Source organism: Apodemus sylvaticus, chromosome 14, assembly GCF_947179515.1.
Source record: "Apodemus sylvaticus chromosome 14, mApoSyl1.1, whole genome shotgun sequence".
NCBI classification, from domain to species: domain Eukaryota; kingdom Metazoa; phylum Chordata; class Mammalia; order Rodentia; family Muridae; genus Apodemus; species Apodemus sylvaticus.
In genome coordinates this window covers 1,909,785-1,935,302 of record NC_067485.1, presented here as the reverse complement: position 1 = coordinate 1,935,302, position 25,518 = coordinate 1,909,785, and the positions used below count along the sequence as shown (strand labels likewise).

The 25,518-nt window shown below is 44.8% G+C and overlaps 1 protein-coding gene across 3 annotated transcripts in view; it reads right to left on the bottom strand.

The window, feature by feature from the left end:
- Nucleotides 1–25,518, bottom strand: part of LOC127665159 (protein patched homolog 1) — a 65,973-nt gene that overhangs the window by 19,464 nt on the left and 20,991 nt on the right. For all 3 annotated transcript variants that reach the window (XM_052157589.1, XM_052157591.1, XM_052157590.1), the window contains 13 exons: nt 20,897–21,086; nt 18,052–18,121; nt 17,848–17,939; nt 16,310–16,508; nt 15,890–16,011; nt 15,028–15,175; nt 14,020–14,151; nt 13,511–13,666; nt 12,619–12,717; nt 11,988–12,113; nt 5,772–5,890; nt 4,762–5,164; nt 4,042–4,351 (listed from right to left, as the gene is read on the bottom strand). In XM_052157589.1, the coding sequence (XP_052013549.1) occupies nt 4,042–4,351; nt 4,762–5,164; nt 5,772–5,890; nt 11,988–12,113; nt 12,619–12,717; nt 13,511–13,666; nt 14,020–14,151; nt 15,028–15,175; nt 15,890–16,011; nt 16,310–16,508; nt 17,848–17,939; nt 18,052–18,121; nt 20,897–21,086 (2,166 nt within the window). The remainder of the gene's footprint in view (nt 1–4,041; nt 4,352–4,761; nt 5,165–5,771; nt 5,891–11,987; nt 12,114–12,618; nt 12,718–13,510; nt 13,667–14,019; nt 14,152–15,027; nt 15,176–15,889; nt 16,012–16,309; nt 16,509–17,847; nt 17,940–18,051; nt 18,122–20,896; nt 21,087–25,518) is intronic.

Below are 25,518 nucleotides of genomic sequence, written 5' to 3'. Positions count from 1 at the left end.
TCAAAACCATCATTATGGACCTGACAGTTTGGCTACAGCTGTAAAGAGGTAAGCATGCTGGAAGACAAGACAGGGTCCTGGTGGTCCAGACTTGGAGCTGAGCACTGCCTGGGGGGTACTCTCTCCAACACCCCCACCAGCCTTGCTGCTCACCAGTCACCTCCCAAGCAGACCCCCCCCAGTCTCAGCTGCTCAGGAGACCCCTGTGGTAGACACATCTACCCAGAGACATGCATTTTACTCCATTTCAGGACATGCCTGGGGGCACTTCAGAAACTAAAACAACTAAACAACAAAAAAATATATGGGTCTGTGAATGCTTAGCTCAGTGAGGTTTTGGGGAATAGGGAGAGGGAAGAGGTGGAGCAGCCCTTGTAACAAAAGCCTCCCTCCAGCATTGTTCTGCTGTGGGCATTGTTTTTATAAAGTAGGCTGGGTCACCCATGGGCCCTGGGTAGAGGGGCCACCCGGGTGGCAATCTCGTCTCAGACAGCTATTCACAGTAAGGTTTGCACAGAGAGGCAGCACTACACTACGCAGATGTTATTTTATGACCCAAAGCTCTTCCCCACCCCCACTCTGGAAAAAAAATAAACAGAGAAGTACACCACTCCCCCAACCCCCTACACGAATCCTGGTCTGTTTTCCAAGCAGGGAGAGAGGAGAGCTTTTATAACTTCAGACTGATGAGGTCTTCTTGGCTCAGTGCTACTCCAGGTAGTCCACCTTCAGCTGCTTACCTCCTCAGAGAACAATAAACATTATCATTCCCACTTTACAGATGAAAGGACTGAGCCTGACCGTCAGAGCTAAGCTTTGAGCCCAGGAAGCCTAAAGCCAGTCAGACTCCACACTTACCTACTCACTGGGGAAACCTGCTCTGGGTACAGTGTGTTGTTAGAAGTAATTGCAAAATACATGGGAGATACCAGAAACCTAGCCCAGGTACCAGCAGCATTGGTGTCAAAGCTGGTAACCGAGAGTATATTTGTAAAGGTATATTCAGAGACTTCTGCAATACCTAGGGATCTGTGTGTGTGTCCTACCACCAACTTAGAACACATTTGCTACAAAGCTGGTCCCAATGTATTGTACAGCTAACAGCAACGTTCTTTCACAAGCACTTTAGTATTTTCTGACTGACCGCTGAAAATCTCAACTTCCACAGACTGAACACCAAACACTTGCCCCTTGGCTGATAATTACATTCTGAGAGTTTACAGCAAAACCTTACATTTCAGCTGCAGTTCTCTTACTAGAAACACTTTACACAGAAAATTATTGAGTCTAGGCTAAAGGAAATTACCCAAATAGATAAGCCCCTAGAAATGAAATGATAATGTATTTCGTTCATGCAATTCAGTATGAATAAAAGATGAACACACCCAGTACATAAATCAATTAGATTTCATGTCCAACTTTATCATAGATGTTCTATGAGAACTCAGAATATTATTTCTCAAAGGGAGAGTGCTTTCCTGGGTTCTAACCCAGGGCTGACTTTCGAAATGGCCTGTATTAGCTATTAGATATGTTTTAGGACTGAAAAAAAAAAACCAAAACAAAAAACAAAGTAACTATTGGAGTGTTGACAAAGACCAATGAGATGGCATAGTTTAATGGACTGGACTTTAAAACCACACACAAGTATTTGGAAGAAATGTTCAAAGACCCAAGTAACCACTCAGTAGGTCTAAATAATGCCTCTGCAGACTAGAGCCCTGGTGTCTGTGACCAGTGCTCTGTAGGATCCTGAAGGCATTACAGCTCCAGGCTGCATGGTATTCTGCCATCTTAGCATGCATGGGCACAACAGTCTGGCTGGGTACTGTTTGCTTAGCAACCAAAACGTGGTTCAAATATATGAATAGCTACCCATCTGAAAGTTTTGGGTTTTACAAGAGGTGAAATTACAGATTAATACTCTCTTTAAAATGGTGTCCCTCAAACTGACTCTGCTTATCCCTCCCAACCTTGGCCTACCTCAAAGGGAAGATGCTAGAGAGCACATTCTACAATACTCTCCTCCACTCAGCACTGCAGACTGATTTGTAGCAAGTTATTTGCATGTCTTTGGTCAATGTTGTGGTGGTGGTGGGGGTGCGCTGTCGGAAAGCAGAGACTCTCTCAACTGTTTGGCTCTTTGTTAATTCCCTACTTAAAAAACAATGCTTTGTGGACCAAAGAGCAGGAAAATAAAAAGTGAATTCAAGTTAATCTCCGGGTTTCCAGGACCAGACAGTCAAGCCGTGCTTTCTCCACCATCCCCCAAATTGGACCTGGCACACATGTATGAGTAAATTCTAGTCACTGCTCAACACCAATTCCTGTCAAATCGAGTTGTTTATCACCTAATGCAAACTCAAAGGGAAAGTGGCTGTCTTAAGACAAAAAGAGGGCACTTAAATATGTGTTTAAACAAGCCTAATTAAGTGGGAAATTAAGACAGTCTGGGATAATCTAAGCTAACAAATACTGGAGTCTGGAATTATTTGGGTACTCTAATAAAAGCAATTTTTCTTGAATTGTGTGGATAATGGTCCTGATTGTCAACCATGATTTGCGCATGTCAACATGAATAGATGTTTTGGGAACTACTGAACGTCATTCATATTCAGTCAGTGTGTAGTTACAAGCAAATTCAGACCATCTTACATTGTTCCCCTGCTGACTAATATTTCCTAGAGATGTGTCTAGGATGGGGTAAAAGGAGATGAGTTTGATCTCCAGGACCCACGCAGTAGAAAGAGGAAAGTTGTCTTTGGGTCTCAATATGCATACTAAGGTTCACACACAAATCAGTAGATAAAACAAAAACGGGGGGAGAGAGTAGGACTTGCCCCTTCTTGAAACAGGATGTAGCTAAGCATTTTTAAGTTCATCACCAATGGAAGGATGGTCCATATGAAGCTCTTTGGAAGTCAATGGTGTCTACGGTCAATTGGAAGGGAAAAGAAAGCACATTTCTATACCTTCCACTCAAATTTGCTATGAGCCCTAAGTATATGGGTGAAATTTTAAAAGATGATCCAAATACACAACAGCCGACCCCAAATCCACTGCTACAGTAGGCTGTACTGTGTAGCAGTCTCTGAGACAGCTCAGAGATCCCACCAAATACTCTAATTTCACTTGGCCACCAAACCAGGTGTCACCCAGAACAGAAGCATCCAGGCTCCCTATTTTCCTTCTTTCTTTTTTTTTTTAAAGACTTATTTATTTCATGTATGCGGATACACTGCGGCTGTCTTCAGACACACCAGAAGAGGGCATCAGATCCCCCATTACAGATGGTTGTGAGCCAACAAGTGTTTGCTGGGAATTGAACTCAGGACCTCTGGAAGAGCAGTCAATGCTCTTAACCTCTGATCCATCTCTCTAGCTCGCAGGCTCCCTATTTTCAAATGTCTTTCCTCACTGAATGTTCATAAATGAATTAATAGGCTCTTGCTCAGTTAATTACAAAAAGCCAGGTTAGGAGGTTGCCAGAGAAGTGGGCTTCATATAAAACAAGACTAGAGAGGCACTCAGCACTAACTGTTCTTGCTGAGAACCTGGGTTTGGTTCTTAACACCCATGTGTTGCTTCACAACCATCCACAACTCCACTTCCAAGGAATTCAATGCTTTCTTCTGAACTCAGGCAGCAGGCATACTAGTGAATAACACACAAAGTACATCTTAAAAACCTGGCTGGGTGTGGTGGCACTCACCTTTCATCCCAGCACTCAAGGGGCAGAGGCAGGAGGATCTCTGAGAGTTCGAAGCCAGCCTGGTCTACAGAGGGAGCTGCAGGACAGCCAGGGCTATACAGAGAAACCCCTGTCTCAAAGAGAGAGACAGAGACAAACAGACAGACAGACAGACAGACAGACACACACACACACACACACACACACAGAGAGAGAGAGAGAGAGAGCGCAATAAAAAACCCATGCTGTTCCATAGTGATACAACACCTTCGTACGGTGGTCAGAAAGGAATCATAAGACCCAAGAACGACAGAAATGTGCAAAGCAATGGCCACCTGCCGCAGCCCTACCTTGAAGCCAGTCTCTAAAGTAGTGCAGCCACATTTGGGGAAGTTGCTTGTTCTCCTCCAGCATGACATACTTCACATTGCTGAAACTCTTATGAAGGTCGTAAAGTAGGTGTTGGATATTTGGGTAGTCTGCTTTCTGGGTGACTATATACATGTTGTAGAAAGAGAAGTACTTGAACTGGGCAGCTATGAAGTCATATTCTCTGGTTTCCCGGGGTACAATGTCTGTGAGGTCCAGTCCATCTCTCACTCGGGTGGTCCCATAAAGGCTGACCCCCAGCAAGCCCAGGAAAAGAAGGATTACCACAACCTGTAACAGATAAAGAAGCACTGGATGAGACCCAGAAGAACATCCTCAATTCCTCCTAGACTACTACCAACTGATTTCTTTACTCCCTTCTGCATAACAGCCCAGGCTGAGTATGGCAAATTAGGGAGTCAGTCTCCCAGAGGGAAAATCAGAATGCCACACTAAATCTTCTTTTGAGGTAATCTCATGAAGAAGAGAAATGTTTACAAAGTGAGGAGCTTCTTTACATTCAGATTAATATCTGCTACGTGAACCCTTGTAGGATTCTGCTCATTAAAGTGGTCCTGAGCTTTGCAGTCTGGCTCTGATGGACATGTCCCAGAACACAGACACATATGGTGATGGATCCAAAAGGTGTCAACCATTCACGTATCTCTCTAGGCAGGAAGCCAGACATGGTGGAGGGTTACCTTGGCTTTGGGTTTCAAGAGGAAAGGAGCATAGTGCTTTTCTGCAAACGAAGAGAGTGTCCACTTGGTGCATGGGGGCTCGAGGCAGTGGAGGCTGGAGTCTGAGAACTGGGAGAGCAGGTCCCTGGTGGAGCTGGTGTTCTCAGGGCTCTGACAGCTGAGGGTGTCCTGGGTGACGGTGACAGGCTGTACAGAGATCTCGGAGCGCGGCTCGGCGGTGGTGTAGTACACGTGTGTGTGAGGATCGTACTCTGTGCGGAGCTGAACGGTGGACTGCATAGTGATGTGGGTTTCGTGGGCAAAGCTGTGGCTGCTGTACGGGGGTGGGGGACTGTACCGGGTGTTACTGTGAGGCTCTGTGTAGGCCTGTGGTTCAACTTGAATTACCCTGCTGACACAGGGACTGAAAGACAAAAGATAAACACATTATACTATATGTGTAGTATATATCTCTCTGGAGTATAGATAATGGAAAGAGGGCTTGCATTTCTGCTGGAGGTTGATGCTACCCACTGACATCACTGACTGCAAGCATCACCTAACTGCTCTGGACAAAGACCTGATCAAGACCAAGTCAAGGCATGACTAGCTGATCCTGAAATGACGATAAACAACTTCAAAGTGTAACACCAAAGAACGAAAAAAACTAAAGACAAAAATCCGTCACCCTAAATGTGTTCTAAACAGGTAGTTCTCAGCATTGCTCTGCTCCAAACACCCACCAAACAGTTCACTGATGAACTGACACAGGCTTATGACGGAGAAAAATGACCACATGCAGCAGAATCTCTTGGGGAGGATTTTGGGCATATTCAGGTGTGGAGCAGGCAAAGTATGGGAGCTCACATGTACTCAGAGCCCTCTGACTAATACCCACGCCTACCCCATCATACTAACCCAAGCCCTATTAGCTAGATTCCCCTTTGAGGAAGCCCACAGACTGGAAGGGTTCTCTAAACAGTATTTCTATATACCCAAAGAATAAAGGCCCCAAGCACCTGAAAATGTACCTTGTGAAACAGCAGAAAATATCCAATCTTCTGTCCTCACGTCTGTATAAATCCATGCTGAGAATCGCAGGAAAAATGAGCAATACCATGGCAAAATTGAATACCACCACCACAGCAGCCTGGAACAGAAAAATAACGGACATCACCAACACGCTTCACGGTTAGCTTGTTGCTTTGTAAGCAAAGATCACTTTTAAAAGAATTATTCATGTGTTTGAAGGTTTGCCTGCAAGTATGTGCATCATGTGCACGCCGTGCCTTCTGAGTCCAAAAGAGGGAGTCAGATCCCTGAGATCACAAGCAGCTGTGAACTGGTATGTGGGTATTGGGAACAGAACCTGGGTCCTCTGGAAGAGCAGGCTGTGCTCTTAACCACTGGGCCATCTCTCCAGCACCCCATATAAAGATATTCTTGTTGCAAGATATTTCCTATCCATTCACATTGAGGCAGTGAGAGGCCAGTGATTGGAGGGGAGAGAGGAGGAGGAGCTAAGAGAAGGAGGGGCAGGGAGAGGCTGGGTGAACGGGACAGCAGGGCAGAGGAGGAGACACGCAGATCCAGACGGCTTCAGACGTATTTCTGGTGTTTTGGAGAGGTTAGAAATATTGGGATAACACTTTATCATTGTAAATTGGTATTATGAAATTGGGATTTTCTTATACATAAATATATCTGGTTAACTATTCAAGTTTAAAAGTCATGCTTTACCAAGTATTTGGGTGCTGAGCGAGACCCACCGTGACTTGTTGGCGGGGTGGTACTTTTTTAATTAATTCCCACTACATATTCTGAACAGTATTCTCTTACCACCCTACTGCTACTTAGTGAAGCAGAGCTAGCAGACAGAAGAGGGTTGGCAGCAGACGGTAGAGTCTCCCACCACTAAGAGTCCATGTGTAACTAAAATGGAAGAACCCCAGAAGTTACACAGGTTGGAGTGAAACCAGTAAGGACTTACTAACCTGACCGAGCAACCTCTCTACAAAGCCAGGCACAGAAAGGACTTGGAATGTTTTACTCAAAAAAAAAAAAAAAAAAAAAAAAAACCACACAAAAAGAAACATTTTTCCTTCTAGAATGTTTCTAAGAGATCCCCCAACCCTGATTAATAATCTGCATGTAAAGTAGATTCAGTCTATCAAAGTGTCACCTTTAAAAAAAAATGAAATAAAATTTCACACATGTCCCCTGAGGTTTTTAATAGGAACATTCCAAATAGCCCCAGGAGCAACTTGCGGGGTGTGTTAGTGAGTAACGGGCCAAGGTCAAGGAGAGTTAAGCAGAAAGAAATTCCAGTGTGTGATTATAGCCTGTAGAATAAATAAGTACGAATTCAAAAGCCGCTCCATAACCTAGAATAAACACAGGGCTAGGTTCTGCAGCACTTGGGTAAATCTCCTGCTGACCTAGTAAAAATTGCAAAATTGGGCTGTTATTAGGCAGAGCAGACAGGACATCCAAGGGCAGTCCTGTTCTGAGAAGAAAAATTGAAGGAGAATCTTAAACAGCCAAGATAATCAGAAATTCATTTAAAAAGTAAAACCTTCTAGTGGAGTTTTCAAAAGGACAGCTTCTGAGAACTTTGTAAAATAGGAAGATGGATTGGAGTGAGGAAAGGAATCCTAGCCATCACTGGTACCAAAAGTTAAAAACCAAGAGACACTTCACAAAGGACATTTTGAAGGAAGGTTTATGTTCCAGGTAAAACAGCAAGCCAGGAGAGATGCCCTTCAATAAAGAGTCCTCTGTTAAGTCTACAAAGCCATAGAACGGTCAAGTCTTCTACATACCCTTTCCTTAGGTGATTATAAAAGGACCTCATCAATTCCACAGAACAGGTTAACTATGGCTCAAATGCATGTGCAAGACTCTGAAGACTTCCTTATGAAGTAGCACATAAGTGTGAGAAGTTCCTGTCCAACTGAAACTGGAACACTATTTAGGACACACATCCCCTTCTTTTTACAGACCAGCACTGTGCTGGATTCTGGAGAAGCAGGGACAACATGCCTTTCCAGCCTCAAACAACTCGCACCTCAGGCTGAAATGTTCCCAGTGGCTTAGAGGGAGAGTGCTCATGGGTTGGGGTATACAGTATGTCTGGTCCAAAAAGGCTTCCTGAAAAAGGTTTAGAAGATGAAAACAGGTCCAGGAGGGACAAGGAAGAGACAGGATGCATGGTTTGAAGACACAGGACAGGAGAGTCAACCCTGACTCAAGCTACTCAGTCTTGGGACAGGTATTGGGAGACCAGACTGTCAGTGTGCAGCCATCGTGTTCCAACAGTAACCAAGATGTGGACTGATTGCCTCAGAACCAAGTACCTAAAAAGTCTGAGGCTTCCCAGTCAATCAGATTCAAATGGAGGCTTGTTGCAAAGTCTTTATCTTAACTGGGTTGGAAGCTCTTGTCAGGGGCTGGTGAGTCCCTGAAATGGCATACTCTCACTAGTGGTGAACTGTTGACCAACTAGATTCAGGGAATGCTAGAAAGAACAAGAGTAAGACTGGAAGTCAGGTGGTAGTGATGCACATGTGGAGGCCATGCATGCCTGGAGGCAGGGGCAGGTAGATCTGAGTTCAAGGCCAGCCTGGTCTACAAAGTAAGTTCCAGGAAAAGCAAAGGCTACACAGAAAAAAAAAAAAAAAAGCCTGTCTTGAAAAATAACAACAACAACAAAAACAAAAACAAAATAAAGCAAAAAAGACTCAGGAGATTTTCCATAAAGACAGTCACACTGTGGGCTGAATCCTATTAGCCTTTTAATTCCAGTGATGTTTACAGCTCAGGTGCAGAAATCAGAGATAAACCCTAGGTATCTCTGGAGGGCAGTGACTCCTAAGCTGCTAAACTTTACAGGGGATGAGAGAAACATGCAGCAGTGTCCTATATTCTGACAATATGTTACATTTTTAGGGGGTACCATTTTCTGCAAAGAAAATGAATGTCGATATTCCCTATATCAATGTCAAAACCTTAAAAGCAGCCAGCAAGGATTTCTCAAATAAGGCAGAATGGTCTCTGCAAAGGAAAATAGTTAAGTCAGAGAGTCTGGTAAAAATGACCTTGGCTGTGGATTGATTCCAATTACTCTTCTTAGAAAAGCTGTCCACATCATCTACAGTGGCCCAGCTGAGACACCTATGGCAGGACCCTAGCCTAAACCCTTTTACTGGGAAGGGTGTAGTGTGGTGGTAGAATACTTCTTTCTGGGGTTTTGGGTTTGAATGCCCCTGCCACAAACAGAATGGAGTAGAATAGGGAGATGACTCAGTAGGTTAGAGTAGTCACTCTGAAAACCTGAGGACCTGAGTTCAAATTTTGTTATGTAACAGTTTCTTCCAAGACTGAAACTTGTATCCTGCAGGAAACTCTCTAAAGAGAAAGCCAAACAACCTAAGATAGCCTCAACAAGTCCCTGCAACTGACCAGCACAGCCAGGCTCCAAAGAAGACTTTCAGACAAGTCTAAGACCAGACCAGCTGCCTATGCCAGAAACCAGAGACACTCTTCAACTTGTTGAGCTGCCTGCAGGCTGTGCAATGACCTCTAGGTTCCCACCTTTGTGAGCTCTAATGCACACTGGGGTAAGCTTTAGTAATGCAGCTGTCTTCGAGTCATTGCCGCTCCTATAAATAGCCCCTCACCCATACTCCCATAAGTAACCCCAATAAAAATCATTGTTCCACCATGTTGGGCTTTGGTGGTATCCATACTTTGCTCTGTCATAGGTTCCCTGTGTGCTGTGTGTAGATGTGTGTGCTGCATCTTCCCAGGAAAAGTTTTGAATACAATCAATTCTTAGCATCCACATACAAAGCTGAATAGTGCTCTGTCCCATGTCTATAATCCCAGCATTAGGATGGAGACAGGAAGCTACCAGGAGCTTACTGGAGAGCTGACGCAGTGTTTGAAAAGATTCTGGTTCAGTGAAAGACCCTTTCTCAAGTCAGAAAGCAATGGAGGGTCATACCTGATGTCTTGCTCTGGCATCTGCACATGAGCATATAACACTCACACATTCTCTCTCTCTCTCTCTCTCTCTCTCTCTCTCTCTCTCTCTCTCTCTCTCTCTCCCATCCCCCACCCCCACCCCAAACACACACATACATACACATAGAGAGACAAAGAGAAAGACAGTGTGAGAGAGAGACAGAGACATTTAAAAAGCAGCCCTTGATCATTAGAATAGGTAAGGGTCTTGGTTTGGGGGTTTTCACTGAGGAACTAACACCACAGTGAAGGCCCATCAGAAGACTAAAGATATTTGAGAATGGAAACCCTGTGATTTAAGTCAGGGTAAAAAAAAAAAATCTCTAAAGTTTCATAAGGAAAAATCCAAATGTTACACTTTTCATTACGGCACAGAATCTCTCTGGATGCTCTGACACACCCCCAAAATGCAAAGAACTCATTTTTTGTCTCTGTAAGTTGCTTACCTTGGGAGAACTTAGCGTACTGGATTTTCTAAAAGGCTATCCTCAGGGAAAACTCAACGTAGCTTTCAGAGACCACACCGTGGGATACCAATAAGGGAGGAGAGTTTGCCTTGATGAACCATCAGTACTGAGTGGAGAGGAGAGAGAGAATGAGGGAGAGAAGAAGTGTGTGTGAGCTGACAGAACAGAGCAGGGAGCGCACAGCGAGGGAACAGGCAGTGGAAAGGACAGCATGAACACAGAGGGTCCCATTATTGAAGGACTCCAGGACCATTGCCATTTCAGAGTCAGCTGCACACAAACAAGGGCACACACAGGAAGAGCATGCAGCAGACGCACGCCTGTGTAGAACAGCCTCCCCAAACGCCAGCGGTGCCACCAAGACCACGAACATATTTCCCTTATTTTTCCTCTTAGAAAACACTTGGTTATTTTCATTTCCTTGGGTCTCTGTCCAGAAGCAGATTTGACCCATTAACCCACTGTTATCTCTGTTTTCATAAATGTTTATAATAAGCCTCTTTCTGATATGTTTTTCCTCCCCAGGAGTTGGTGCTTGTGACTAACAGACAGACTCTTCTCAGCCTCAGAGCCTACTCTAAATGTCAGGGAGGGCTTGGACCTCGCACACAGCAGGCAGGGAGGTGAAGTTCAGACACCTAAAGGATTGTTTCTACCTAAGTGACAAATGTGCATTTAAGAATATAAATAGGAACGCAAGATCATTTGCCACCTTCTCTTCCTGGTCATAGTTCTTATTAGCACCTGAGCAGATAGCATGGAGGAGTATAAACTTAACAACAGTTTCACACAAACACACCCAAGTGATTTCTTCAAGCAGCCCGCTACCTAGTGAGTTGTAGATCCTACTTTAAGAACAATGGAGACAAATGCTCCCTCCAGCTGTCGCTTTAAAAACTTGACATGAATTCAATTACCTTCCACCGTGTCATCAACTACACGAGAGCCTGCTTCCTCTGCTATGGTGACCACTTCTGGCTTGCTACGGACTACCACAACTACTAGGTATGGACCACAGCTGCTCCTCTCACACTGGGGAACACTTTTCAAGCTGATTGCCTGGCTATCATAAGGCCTGTTTGGGAGGAAGCAGGCAGAGGAGAGAGAGCAGCAACACAGCCCTTGCACACAGTGAAGGGCAGGTGCTCTAAGCTTGAGTAAGCAGCCTAAGGAGTAAGTAAGGAACCACAGGTATACAGGAGAGAATGCAAAGGCCCACAAAGGGAAAGGCAGTGGCAGACACAGACTCCCAAGAGATGCCCCTGCAGGATATAGCCAAGTGGCCAACACACCATCACACGGTGTGAGTGACAGTAACTGCCAGGCCTAGGGTTCAGACAACCCTATCTACGTACACCAGTCGGGTCTTCTAAGGTCTTGAGATGGGGCCGGAGTTGTTTAGGGAAGGGAGATATGAAGTGACTAAAAAGGGAGCAGTCTAGAGGTAGAGGCCTGCCAAGGAGGGCATTAAGGAGTCCTTAATTAATTAAGGAATCCTTGGGCCCACTGGCCTAAACTGCACAGGTTAACAGCTTCTGGAGAATAATGTCTAAGAAGGCAAAGAACCTTGGAACCTGTTTTGGAAGGAGCTCCGAGGTCACGCCTTAGAGTACCCACCTAGCAGCACAAAGACCCAAATGCCACTGCCAAGCACTCGATTTGTAGCCTAAGTGGCCTAAGTGCTGAACTCTAGAGTAAAGCAGAGCAAGGATGCTGAAGAGCCAAGCCACAGGGACCCGCGCACGTTAAACTCACCTGGAGGGAGAACGCTCGTAGAGCAGGAATAGGAATCAACGCAGCCATGAAGAAAGCAGTGACATTGCTGATAGAGGTGAGGGCCACGCTGGCTCCTGTGCGCTTGAGGCACTCCCCAGTCCTGTCCTGGGGATGACAAACCACAGTGCTGAGGGCCGTCATCTGTACCAGCTGCCCCTTAGAGCACACTGCGGCAGTTTCTAATACTTGACTGTACCATGTCTGAGGAACAGGGAAAGGTCCCAGCCACCTTGATCCCAACACCAGGTCCTGCGGGTTCCTCCCTCACGGCCATGTGTTCCTCATGGTTACCATTGCCCCTCCCCTCCCCCAATCAGAACACTCAAGATAATGCTGACTTAAACGCAAATTCATAGCCAAAGAGAACTGCAGCAGCAAACATGGGCTTTGGGAAGGGATGATACAGGAGCAGTGCAGAAGCGTGAGGTATTCTTCTGCCAAGGCACCCATACTTCCACAGGCAACCTAAATGGGGCTCTTGGTGCCTCTCATAGCAATGTGTCATTTGGCATAGGATAGACCAGATGGTGGGAAAAACTAAAGGACAAATACTAAGGAAATGAGTGGGCTCTGGATGTCTCCCAAACATCATGCTTTCTCCTGCTGTTACCTCGAATGGAATCCTCTTATTCTGTCCTGTTTCACTGAACGCGTGTGCCAGGAGGAAGACGTCGTCCACACCAACACCAAGAGCAAGAAACGGCAAAACCTACAGAAACATAGGGAATAGCAGCTTTAGTCAGGTAAGATCTCACAGGGAAATGCTGAGGCGCATGCCCTGCAGGTGCCAAGGGGGCACTTACACCAATTTGGTGGATAACCTACCTATTTGATGGTCTGTCTGTAACCCCCAAAAATCTTTCAGTTATGACTCAGAGATGTTCTTACAAGTTTCTATTCTATCTGAGGTCCAGGTAGAAGAACGTGTTTTAGAATTAAAAGTGAAAAGATAGCTAACTCATACCTAAAGCTCTAGTGCTTTAGGTGACCCGAGAAAAGCTGAGAATTTAAGATTGTGCCTTCTTAAAGAGTGGGCCTAGTCACCTTTGTTTTCAAGGATTCTAATGCCTACTGGAGTTTGGGAGTCAGGGTTTGAATAAATGATACAAACTATTCTAAGTGAATGTCCCTGGAATTAAAAAAGCATTATTAATGTATGTGTATATGCACATGATGTGCATGTGGGCATAAGCTGCCACACAACCATACAAAAGTCAGAGGTCAATTTTCTAGAGTCCTTTCTCTTTCTCCACCTTTATGTGGGCTCTAAATACTGAACTCAGATCACCAGGTTTGCGTGGCAAGTGCCTTTACCCACTGACCCATTTCACTAGCTCTCTAGGCTTTTAGCCTATAGACCAGATGGGTCTACTGAGAGCCAGCCCTCCCCTTTCCCTCACAGAAAAGGTTTTACCAACTCTTTAGGTAAGATAGACACAAAGGCGCCTGCAGACCAGGAAAGGTGTTGGCCAAAGGGAAGCAATGGCCAGCCCCCGAAGTACCTGAGTTGTCGCAGCATTAAAGGAAATGCCAATCAAGGAGCAGAGGCCCAATCCTGCAGCCACTGACAGCGCAACCAACAGGACGCCAGCCAGCCCCACGGCACCCTGGGACTTGGAGCAGTCCCAGCGCAGCATGGTTAAACAGGCATAGGCAAGCTGCAAGCAGAACGATTGGGGGTGGGGGGGGGGGAACAAAAGGGAATCAGAGAGAGAAGGAAGGGGAGGACACAAAAGGAGAGCCAAACATTAGAGTGTGTAACGCTTTAGGAGTCTAATGTTTCACCCACCCATCGCCCCACATCCAAAGGCAGAACCTATTGACTCCAACGACAAAACTTTACACTATGAAGACCACATAACTGGGGGTGAGGGGTGGGGGGGAACAACTTCTAAAATCCTTCCAAGGCTGAGCCGTCTCTGTCTTGGGTATGCTTTTATGTTGGGGGCAGTTAAAAACCAGGTACCACCAAAGTAAAATTACAAACAAACCCATGGGAGCCCAGAATTACCATCAGTAGATAGCCACTGGCCACTCGGATGACACTGACATCAGAGAAGGATTTTAGGATGTCGTCCAGGGTCGTGGTGGTGAAGGAAAGCACCTTTTGAGTGGAGTTTGGGGCGACACTTTGATGAACCACCTGTGGTCACAAGACATAGCTAAGTTCCCAGAAGGAGCCAAAGCAACAAGAGCACAGACTCGGGGAACACTACCATGTGCCTCGCACAGTCTGCTGATACATCAACACAAGGTCCCATGTAACTCAAGTGGACAGAGGATGAGGGAACAGAAACTGCTTCTGACAGTGAGGGCTGCTGTGGCCCAGGGAGGCAGGCGGACTGTGGTCACCCAGAGTGTTTTACTTTGTAACTCTAAGGTACTCCCTACTGCACAGCCAGATGAATGTTCCCTTAATCCAAAACAACTCATTCTTATAAATTCCACCTCCCCCAACTTCACTTGCTGGCCACTTTCAAAGGTCACAGGCAGCTCCACAGAGGTCACTGCTTGGGAAACAAAGGCCAGCCTCCTGTCACATGACCTGACCAAGGGGCCTGCAGCTGTGAATAGATTCTGTTTTGCTAATGTTTTCCAGACACCTTTTCTTGTTCACCCAGTGTGCCCACACACCCCCCCCCTTGCACTGTTATGCCTGGGCTCTGAGGTCCACAATAGTTAATAGATATGTTTCAGGGAACCCCAGCTAAGAATGAGTGTCTACTTCAGACACTACTCCGAGACTTTCAATGGCTGGATAAAGAAAAATCAAGCTTGTATCCCATGCAGTGCTCAGAATTAAAATCTGTATTGAAAAATTAACCTGATGGAGGCTGGGTTCAGTGGCCTAATCCCAGCAATCAGGAAGCTGAGGCAGGAGGACAGCAGGTTTGAGACTGCCTGGGTCTCAATTAAGACTAAACAACAAACCACTAACCCTAATGGGAAACAATGTTTCAATAGGAAAGGAAGACTGGACTAAGTAACAAGCTGTTCTGATTTCTAGGCAGGGGCTCACCTCCACATAAGTTCTCTGCCACGCCTCCAGGATGGCAGCTGCCCTGTCCTCATTCCAGTTGATGTGAGAGACATAGTCGTAGCCCCTGAAGTGTTCATACATTTGCTTGGGAGTCATTAACTGGAACATGGTTTGCAGGGCATGAGCGCTGTGTCAAGGTGGATGGATAGAAGGCAGGTCAGCACTGCCGGCAGGCAAGCGTGAGGTCCTAAGCAAGTACCCCAACTCTCCATCAGATTTCTTCCCTCCTTTGTGCGCACATGTTTCCATTCAAACAAGACCAGGATGGTTATTGTACTTAATAGATTGATGTACCATATTAAAGGTGTAACCTTACAAACCTTTTACAGATAGACCCCAAAATTAAATTAATAAGCAATTTCCTTTCTCAGTTCCTATTCCATGAAACAGGAAGGAGAGGGGAGTAGATAGCTTGACCAGATACACTGGGTTCAGTCACACACTCTCTCTGTATAGAAATCCCAGAGACAGTGTCCCGAGGGAGAAACCTCAGACGAACACCTGACACTTGACTGACTGGAGCCCCGCTGCACAGAGGCTGACTCTTGCCTTGCCTGCATAACAGTACGTGACACTGATCAGCCAGCTCCTACTCCTCAACTCCTACTCTAATACTGGATTTTCTCATCCCATTAGTCTACGTAAGGGCAGACCTTCCAAAACCTTGAAATCAACAGCTAAACTCTGATGAAAGCTACAAATCCATCCTAGAAAAACTTTTTTGCAAACTGGTCTGGTGTGCTAATGAACTGGACATCTAGTTAAGATTTACACGAATCCAAAGGCCTGTGTACAAGAAAAGGGGAACAAGGATAATGTGGGGGGTACTGTGCTGGATTACCTGACAAGTTTCCCAGTGGCATTCTTGACGGTACCACCCACAATCAACTCCTCCTGCCAATGCATATACTTCCTGGATAAACCTTGACATCCACCATTCAAAACAAGGGCCACATCAAGAGGCTGTAATGAAAAGACAGTCACATAATTACGGGAATTAGTAGGCAGGTCACATGCCTCGTTAAGATCCAGTGCGTTCAGGGCTTGTTTGTTTCGGAGAAAACATTAATAACAAGGCTAATGAGGGTTATGCTAAATCTTACAGCAAAACTTAGCTCTGTGAACAACCTTAGTTCCATACACCAAATTAAAAAGGAGCAAAAGTCAAGGCCAAATGAAAATCATGATGATATTCATAGAGAGAACTGTGAGTGAAAACAGAAAAGGCTCCCCCCCCCCGCCCCGCCCCCCGGAAACTCACTTTGGTTGAATTTTTGTTGGGGGCTGTGGCAGGGCAATCTGGGTCGGCTGGGTTGAGGCAAGGCCGGTCCATATACCCATGGCCAACTTCTGCTTTATTCAGCATTTCCTCCCAGCTGTCCACTTGGTAGTTTATTTTTTTTAACTCTTCTAGGAATTCCAAGGGGTCAAAGTTTGTCCACCGTAAAGGAGGCTTACCTCTGTGAAAGAAATTAGAGGTGAGGCCATGAAAAACGTGGCTCAAACAGGCAGGAGGGCACACGGCTGCATTTGTGCTTATTAAAGCAAAACTTTGGGACTTAAGTGTGAAAGAGAAAATATAAAAGTTCTTTCCCTGTAAAGCCACTGGCAAAGTTAAGTCAGGAAAAGAATCCATGGCTGAAGATGGCAAGCGGAGCTTGCAGAATTAAGGGAAACAACAGACAATCTTAATCCCCTAACAACGTATGTGATATCTTAAAAAAAAAATAGCCGGTGGGGGGAGGGGGTTCTCCTAAGCAGAACAGCAAGATCCAAAACTACCCCCCCCAAAGAATGAATCACAATGTTACATTAGCACCTGCCTGCTTAAAAACCACGTTTTAAATGTGACCAATCCAAGTATTCGATCTGTTACCTTTAACAATCATTCTTACCAGCCCTCCAACAGGCTGGCAGTGGGATGGGCAAGCCCCCCATGAGTTCTATCATCACCACCACCACAGTCCTCCCCACCCCCCACTCACTTTGGAAATTGTGCTGTTGACAGACCAGAAAGGCTTTTGGCTGCCTGTTATGTGGCTCAAACCGTACTGTAGCTGCTTAACCAGGCTGAAGTCATTATTCAGAGTCTCCCAACCAGAAAACACAAAACTCCTTATTTCCCATCTAAAACTGTACACTGAAGGTCAGGGGATGGCCACTGCAAATTGCTTTTGCAGATATGTGCGGGCCAGGATGGAAACAATAACCCAAGCACTAACTCTTGCATAATTAGCTGAATAAAGTCTACAATGAGTAACCATCGTTCTTTAAATGATGTGGTATATGTAATTCCCAACTGCTGAGCTACGAAGCCTCCCTTATCACAGCCTTTATAGACATCGTATTTCCCCCTTAAACATCATTACCATGATCCAAAGTAGGTTTAATATTTTTCTCTACAGGAAGATCTTGAACCTTAGCTGAAGTATTTGCTTGTGACAAGCACTCAGTAATATATTCTCTTCTTAAACGTCTGAGTACTAGCCTGCAGAACTACAAGCATTTTATAAAGAGTTTTTAAAAAATTGTACAGACAGTGCAATGATTTGCATTTTATTTGCATATAAATAGGTTGGTAAAAGTGAATGAAATCTAATGATGCCTACAGAACTGTTTCTGAAAAGAGGAAAAAAACATTCTGCTCAAATCCCCTCCCCTCAACCATTCACTCAAAAAAATGCGCATGGAATTTCAATGTTTTTATTTCTTGTCCAAAACCGAAACAGAATAAACAATGATAAGCCACACCGGAAACTGTCACAGAGCCCTGCAGCTGGACACTGAGGGTGCACTTACAGGAGGTATGCTGTCCCGGACTGTAGCTTTGCCCCTTCCCAGAAGCAGTCCAAAGGTGTAATGATTAAGCAAGGATAAAGGTATTCTATTATCTGTCAAAGCAAAAAACAATAGGAGTGCTTTAGGCTGGCACTCTACGCTCAGGTGGCTTCCAGAAATTGTGAACATTTTCCCCTCTTTGCAAACAAGAAAAGAGAGGCATACCTGATCCATGTAACCTGTCTCTGTGATAAGTTCCCCTGATTTGTAGCACAAATGTTCCAGCTTCCATTGCCTATTGGGATGAAAAAATAAAACAAAACACTTCTTACTGCAACGAAATGAGCTTAAAACAGGAACAACAGGACTTATCAAAAGGCTGTAATTTCGATCACGCTGAAGCATCTGTCAACACCAGCAAGGCTTTTGCCAAGCAGCAAGCCGGCAAGTCCTGCTTTAATGAATAGATAACACTGGATCGTAATTAACATGTGGGGTGTTTATGTAAATGAATGCTACCCAAGTACTTGAAGTCTTGTTTCCCTAAGTGTTCTACCAATAATCTTGTTTACACTATTAATCTGCTTTTCCACACACATTACACAACCTGCAGCAATCCAGTGGAATTATCACAAATTCAAAATAAGTGGAGCTTGAGCTAGTGGGGCGTGTGCTGGGATATACTCAGGTGGGAAAGTATTACAGGTTTTTATTTTTCTTATTTTTGTACTAGCAGATGTTATTTTTGGTCATGTTTGAAACAAACTTCCCTGCTCTTGATGTTATAAACAACCACTGCCAGGAAGACAGGATTCCCTGTTCAGTAGTCATGACATTAAATATATGGACCATGAATTAGTTTGGTTTTACCATCTCTTAGAGAGCGTTCTGGAAACCTGTGGCTTTTTCAATGTGTTTCGGTAAAGAAGCTTTACTCAAAAAAATAAAAGGATATTTGGAAAGAGTAAAGACAGGAAACCGAAGGGATGAAAATAAAAATTGCTCCCCCACCCCCAACAGTTATATTTTATTGGTCTCTTCCTCCCAAGGGCACATTTTATTTGTTTTGTTTTGTTGGATCTGGTTATTTTTGAGCCAGGGTTTCTCTGTAGAGCCCTAGCTGTCCTGGAACTTACTCTGTAGACCAGGCTGGCCTTGAACTCCCAACACTTATCAACCCACCGATCAGGTAGGTGCTATGTGAGTCTCTCTCTCTCTCTCTCTCTCTCTCTCTCTCTCTCTCTCTCTCTCTCTCTCTCTCTCTCACACACACACACACACACACACACACACTACCCAACCTAAGTGGGTCTTCAGAGACATCTGATTAGCTGAATCTCTACATTTGTTTAAGAAGGATGCCACTGATTGTTCATTGGGCATGGATCCAGAAAATGGCTTTTGAAACTCAGCTAGATCTTTGACCTTGGATGAAAGCTCCACTTATTCTCGGTTTTCATTTTTTTTTTCACCTAAGATATGCAAGCGATCACTAGACAAGGGTTTGCTTCTCTGCATAACTCTAAGTTTACCCTTAGCTTACATCATAGTACAGAACCTTAAATCTTGTCCTGAAGCATGCGAGTGACAAGCGTGCTTCAGAATGGGCAGGTCAGGTTCTCCACAGGGCCTCTGACTGCAAACTTTCCCATCTAGACTAGACAGTTACTCTACACTGAACACTGCTGACAGGAGAAGACCAGTCCTTTGGGGAATATGTGCCATATTTCCCAAAGCCTTTTTCTACAGACATCTGATCTTGCTCTGCTCAACAGTGGGCCAGATGTAAGTATGGCTCCTATTTTAAAGTAACAGACAGGACAGATATATTAGAGGAAAAAAAGGTGTTAATTTTGTTTTAAAACTCTCTTATTATGACTCTACCTCACTCAGACACCCTGAAGAATACCCGGAGAGGCTCAAAGCTCACCCCTTCATTTGCTTCGAGACCTGTTGGAGAACTGAATTCTTTTCCTCATCGCCCTCTCATTCTCCTCTTCCCTGCCCTGCCCATTATTGACAGAAGCTATCCAAAATGCAACTGCTCCAAAGAAAGGTTCAGTAAGAGATAATTTACCAAGTTAACAATCTATTCCATTTAGAGGGAAAAAAAATATCTTAAGCAAATGAGATATAGCCCAGGTAAGAAGCCCCACAAGAGAATCATATTGACTTGTGGACTACACCAAGATACTTATTCAAAATACATTATAGGGGCTGGAGAAAAGGCTCAGAGGTTAAGAGGACTTGTCATTCTTGAAGGTGACCTGGGTTCGGTTCTCAACCCACAAGGCAGCTCACCCTCTTTAACTCCAGTTCCAGACAGCCCACATGTGGTACACAGACACACATGCAGGCAAATATCCATACACATTTAAAAAAAAAAAGTTGAGCACATCTCCAATCTGAAAACTTGACATCTGAAAAGCACAAGATTCTGAAAGTTTTTGACACCAACGTGGTGCCACAAATAGGACATTCTATACCATGAAACTACATTCTATGCACAAAAATAAATATTAAAATATTAAGGTATACTAAGACATATGTCAATCCTGTCTTCAGTCTTGAATCTTGCCCCTGATATATCATTATCAACATGGCAATACTCCAAATTAAATTTTAAATCTGAGACACTTCTGGGTCCCAAGAACCTTAGATAAGGAATATTCAGTGTGTAGTATTTCGATATCGAAACGAATCAAGATGGTGAAGTATTCAGCAGTAGTATGGTGTATTATCTGTAAAACCTTGAGTCCTAAAGCTTAACAGAAAACTGCTGAAACTAATGTAGTAATCCAAAGACAACATTATTTATGGAATCAAGAGACCTACCTGGGCTGGAGACATGGCTCAGAGGTTAAGAGCACTGACTGCTCTTCTAAGTGTCCTGAGTTCAATTCCCAGCAACCACATGGTGGCTCACAACCATCTGTAATGGGATCCGATGCCCTCTTCTGGTGTGTCTGACAGATACAGTATACTCATATAAATAAAATAAATATTGAAACAAACAAATATAAAACCGGGACCTACCTGTCGTACCAGTACAGGTGATACAGGGCCTTACCTGTTATACATGTAGACGTGCACACGACTGGCCTGGAGTGCTGAGTCCAGGTGTTGCAGGAGAGCCTCTGTGGTCAGGACATTAGCGCCTTCTTCTTTTGGAGTCTGTATCATGAGTTGAGGATTAAACATAGCCTCTTCTCCTATCTTCTGGCGGGTATAGTTTAATTCTCGACTCACTCGTCCACCAACTGACAAACATGGATAGGTATTGATCAGAACAGAACTTACCTCAAACCTGTGTCACCTCAAACCTGTGTCTCGTCTCACTTGGAATCAACTAGCAATGAAACTTGAGTGAGCAAACAATGCTGGCTTTGCAAATGGTAAGTGTAAACTGCCACACACCCAAATCTACTGGATACAGTCTGATTGAGACCATGTGTCTAAGGGGGAAGAGTGTGAAAACTCCACACCTTTTCCCTGCAGACCAGCCCAACACCATGTTCGTCTCTGGCTTGCATAAACAACGTGGGCTGCAGCACCTTTCATGTTGGCTTCAATTTACACTCTAAAGTAGTTTAGCAAAAGTAACATAGGAAAGTTACTCCTCTGTGTAAAAAGCTACAGCAAGATGGTCATTGTGTTCACAACACAACCCGTGGGCAGATAAAGACTGTGATTCAAGTCAGAAGGGCCAGGGGATCTCCATGGCTGTGGCAGTCAGCCCCCCAGAACCTGGTTCCATCAGAATCACCTGGTCAGCATCCAGAAAACACAGGTTCTGAGTCATTTGGAATGCCAACTTGTGTTTGCAAGCTCCTAGGTGATGTTGGACCTGCTTCTGAGGCCAAGGAAGCACCCTACCTACCAAAGACCAACCTGGATCTCCTACAACTTGGCTAAAGATAGGCATGCTGGTAACCAGGTCCAGTTAACCCTGTTTTAAAACTATTTGTACTCTGGCTCTCCTTTCTGCATACTTATGTACACTAAGTTTTGGGAGCAAACTAGGCCCAGAATGCCACCCCTGTGCTGAGAGGCTTCCTGGAAAGACAGCGGACAGATGATCTGCCTTCCACGCACTTCCATGGTCTGAATAGTTCCCAAAGTCACTGATAAGCTCAGTGTCTCTGAGCAGCAGTCCTCAGGCTGTAGCTTGGAAAGAACTCAGTGACTGTCACTTTCCCACGAGGAGGAATCCTTTTTCTTCAAGTTTAGTATTCAAGGACATAAACATTTGGTTTGGGAAAGTAAGTAAGTACTGAGAACAGTGGGGTGTTTGGTTCTCTTGGCATATTTTATAAACAAGGGGGCAGGCTAAAAAAGAAACAATGCCCTCATTAGGAAAACTAGTGCAGAGTCCCGAGCTGGCAGGACCCTATGTGTAGGTCCACAGAGCCGCCAAGGCCACCATGGAGCGCTGAGGTGAGGCTAAAGTATTGTATGGCTGTGGGAGGGGGGCAGCAAAGGGCTCATAAACAGTATTCCAAGTATTCAGACAGCTTGACGAATGCTAAGGGGAAAGGCTGAGGGCTTCACCAATGTCAAGTTATGGAAAAGCAGGACTGGGGGTGTGGCTCAGTACCAGTCTGGCAATCACAAAGTCCTGAGTTCCAGCCTCAGCACCAGGGAAACTCTGGGAAACAATCTGGAACAGAGGATGCACCCCTCTCAACTACCCAGACAGCCTCTTGTTCACTGTGTGGCCAGAGCCAGAATACAGACTTCCAGCCAACTAGCCAACCAAACTTGACATCTGCTGGTATAGAAGCACCTGGAAGCTAACCAGTGAATGTTTAGTTCAAGTCACTTCTGAAGAGGTACAAGGCCACACAGGAGGGACCACCTCTGAACATCTGCTCAACTCTTTCATTTTTCCTGGTGATGTTACTACACCTCAAGCCCCTCTAGCTCCCTTGCCTTTTTGTGACTAGATCCTGTTCAGCACACAGTGCTTATGTTTGCTTTTAAAATTAACACCCAGGTGACTTCAAACCAAGTGGCATAACAACAACAACTTAAAAGATAAAGTAAAATCAGGCAATGGAGTCCCTCCTTCCCCAACACATAACTGCTTTGACAGCAAGGATCTATCCATGCAAATCAAAAGAGTTGACAAAGTTCTACCCCTGACCCCAGAGGCTGTAGCAGAGAAGTTTGTCACTATTTACAGCACCCAATATGAATGCTTACAAAAACAGTAAACTCAGTGCACGGCATATGTCACACTCCTGAGGATATCACTCTATTCTTTCGAACTAAATTCTCATCATTAGGGCTTTTAGTTTGTTTTTTTTGTTGTTGTTGTTGTTGGTTTTTTTTTTTTTTTTTGGATTTTGGTTTTTTTGAGACAGGGTTTCTCTGTATAGCCCTGACTGTCCTGAAATTCACTCTTTAGACCAGGCTGGCCTCGAACTCAGAAATCCGCTTGCCTCTGCCTCCCAGAATGCTGGGATTACAGGCGTGCGCCACCACCGCCCGGCTTCATTAGAACTTTTTAAGGATTCCCAAAATAGGAAACATGTAACCCATGGGCTCTATTACCACCCCATGGTGTATGTTAAATATCAATGCATTTTGAGCAAATTGACATCCATGCTTTCTTTAAGGGTTCATGTTTTTGTTCTCTTTGCTCTAGTGGCAAATATTCTGTATCTCTTTTAAAGATTTATTATTCTTACTCACTCACGTGTACTGGTGTGCATGTGGATATGTGTGTGTGTGTGTATACACACACATATATGAGTGTGGGTACTCAGAGGCCAGAGAGAACTGCCCTGGAGCTGGAGTTACAGGTGGTTGTGAGCTACCCTATGTGGGCACAGGGTACTGAGTTCAGCTCCTCTGTACCCTATGTGGGTGCTGGGCATTGAGTTCGGTCTGCTCTCTTAAGTGATGGGCCCTCTCTCAGTTATAAATCTTATCGATGTGACAAACAGTACCACCCATGCAAGACCACAACCACTAGTGATAAAGAGGAACAACTTTTGCAGGAACATATGCTGAGCTCTACCTGGGATCCCCAATGATACCTCTGCCTCTAAGGTAACTAGATTTTAGGCCTAACATTTCCCTTTGTATTAATTGAGCATTTTTTTCCTTTGCCAAATGACTGGCTAAGTTCAGTACAGTTAGCTGCTGTTCATTTCATTTCAACACAGTTGTTTAAACAACTCCACTTAGTAAGGCAGCATCTATCTCTAGGTACGTATGGTGTTTGGCACGTGGTGAGTGCTATGGAGTAGAAAGGCTTCGTGGACAGGACCAGGCATTATTTCCTTTGTACTGCTCCACTGTAAGAGGGCTACAGGACCAATGATGTGAACAAGCCATGATAGGGAAACCAAGTGTCTGGAAGGAACATAGGCGGTGAAGGGCAAAGAAAAAATAGGTATTTAGTGACTTTGTAGAGCTGGGGCCATTGTTCTGATGCGGAAGGCAGCAACTTGCAGAGCTCAGTCAAACTGAGTGAGATCAGGAAAACTGATTGTGGCTGTTCCTCCACCAGCTCGGGGCCAGCTGTATCTATCACACAGGTGCTGAGCACTGAAGCAGCTGACCTGTTTCCAGCACTGCCCTGGGAGGAGGGAAATTTGGGAAGGCTGCAGTGAGGATATAAGAGGAAGTACTGGTCTGATCCAGTGGTTACCCTGCCGGCCTTCTCACACAGAGAGTGTGTGTACCTCAGAGGTGGCAGCAAGTATCAAATTCCATATCCCATAGTATACTAAACTCATGGCTTATGCTTTGAGGATGTACATAAATAGCTTCCATCTCACTTAAAAGGCAGTAACGCTACATTCAGTGTTTTATTGTCAGGAAAGAGGCTGCACCTTTAATGGGACCCCATGGACCATGGCTCCATTTTCCTTCTGGTCCCCAAAGGATCCTAAGTTTTCTTTCTTTTAAATTCCCCATCTCATTCCCCACAAATTTAAAACTGACGCCAGTACTTTGAAAGAGGTGGCACAAGCACTGCTTCTGAAAAGAATTTCTCAGTCAGGCTCCGTCTGTCCTTGTCTCCTCAAACCAGCCACCATGGTTGTCCAAAGGGAAGCATGGGGTGGAGCTTTCAATCAAGCAATACCCTCTGGATGGGCACTCTTCCAGTCTACTGAAGACACGAGATGCTTCCCCATGACGTCCCCTGCTGAACAGCCACTGCCTTTCACACAGCCTAAGAAAAAGATGTCTCCAGCATTCACAATGAAAGCTTTCAGCGAAACCTTCTTGTGAGCTACAGAAAGATGGTCTGGAGGTCCAAATCAAGGTGGTGTGTTTTCCTCCATGAATACCACGTCTTTCAGGGAGACCCATCTCCTATCCACTTATCTTCATGACTGAATGACAGAGGCAAACCAGGAACATGCCACACACTCAGGGTGTGTTACACAAATCAATGAATGAACAGCCTCAGTACAGAGCCCTGGGAACAGGCAGTCATCTGTACAAGATATTAATTCCCCACAAAGCCCCAAAAAGTCAGTCAGTCAAAACAAATGACCCTTTCAGTCTGAAAGTACCCACTCAGAGTCCAATTAGGAAAGAGGGGGTCTGTGCACACGAGGGCACATTCACATTCGATTAATCCTGTGAATTATCTAGCAGTCTCAAACAGAGATTTTTTTCTTTCTCCTCTTTAGTTGCTTCAGGTCCTTCTTTCACTGATGTAACTAGTTA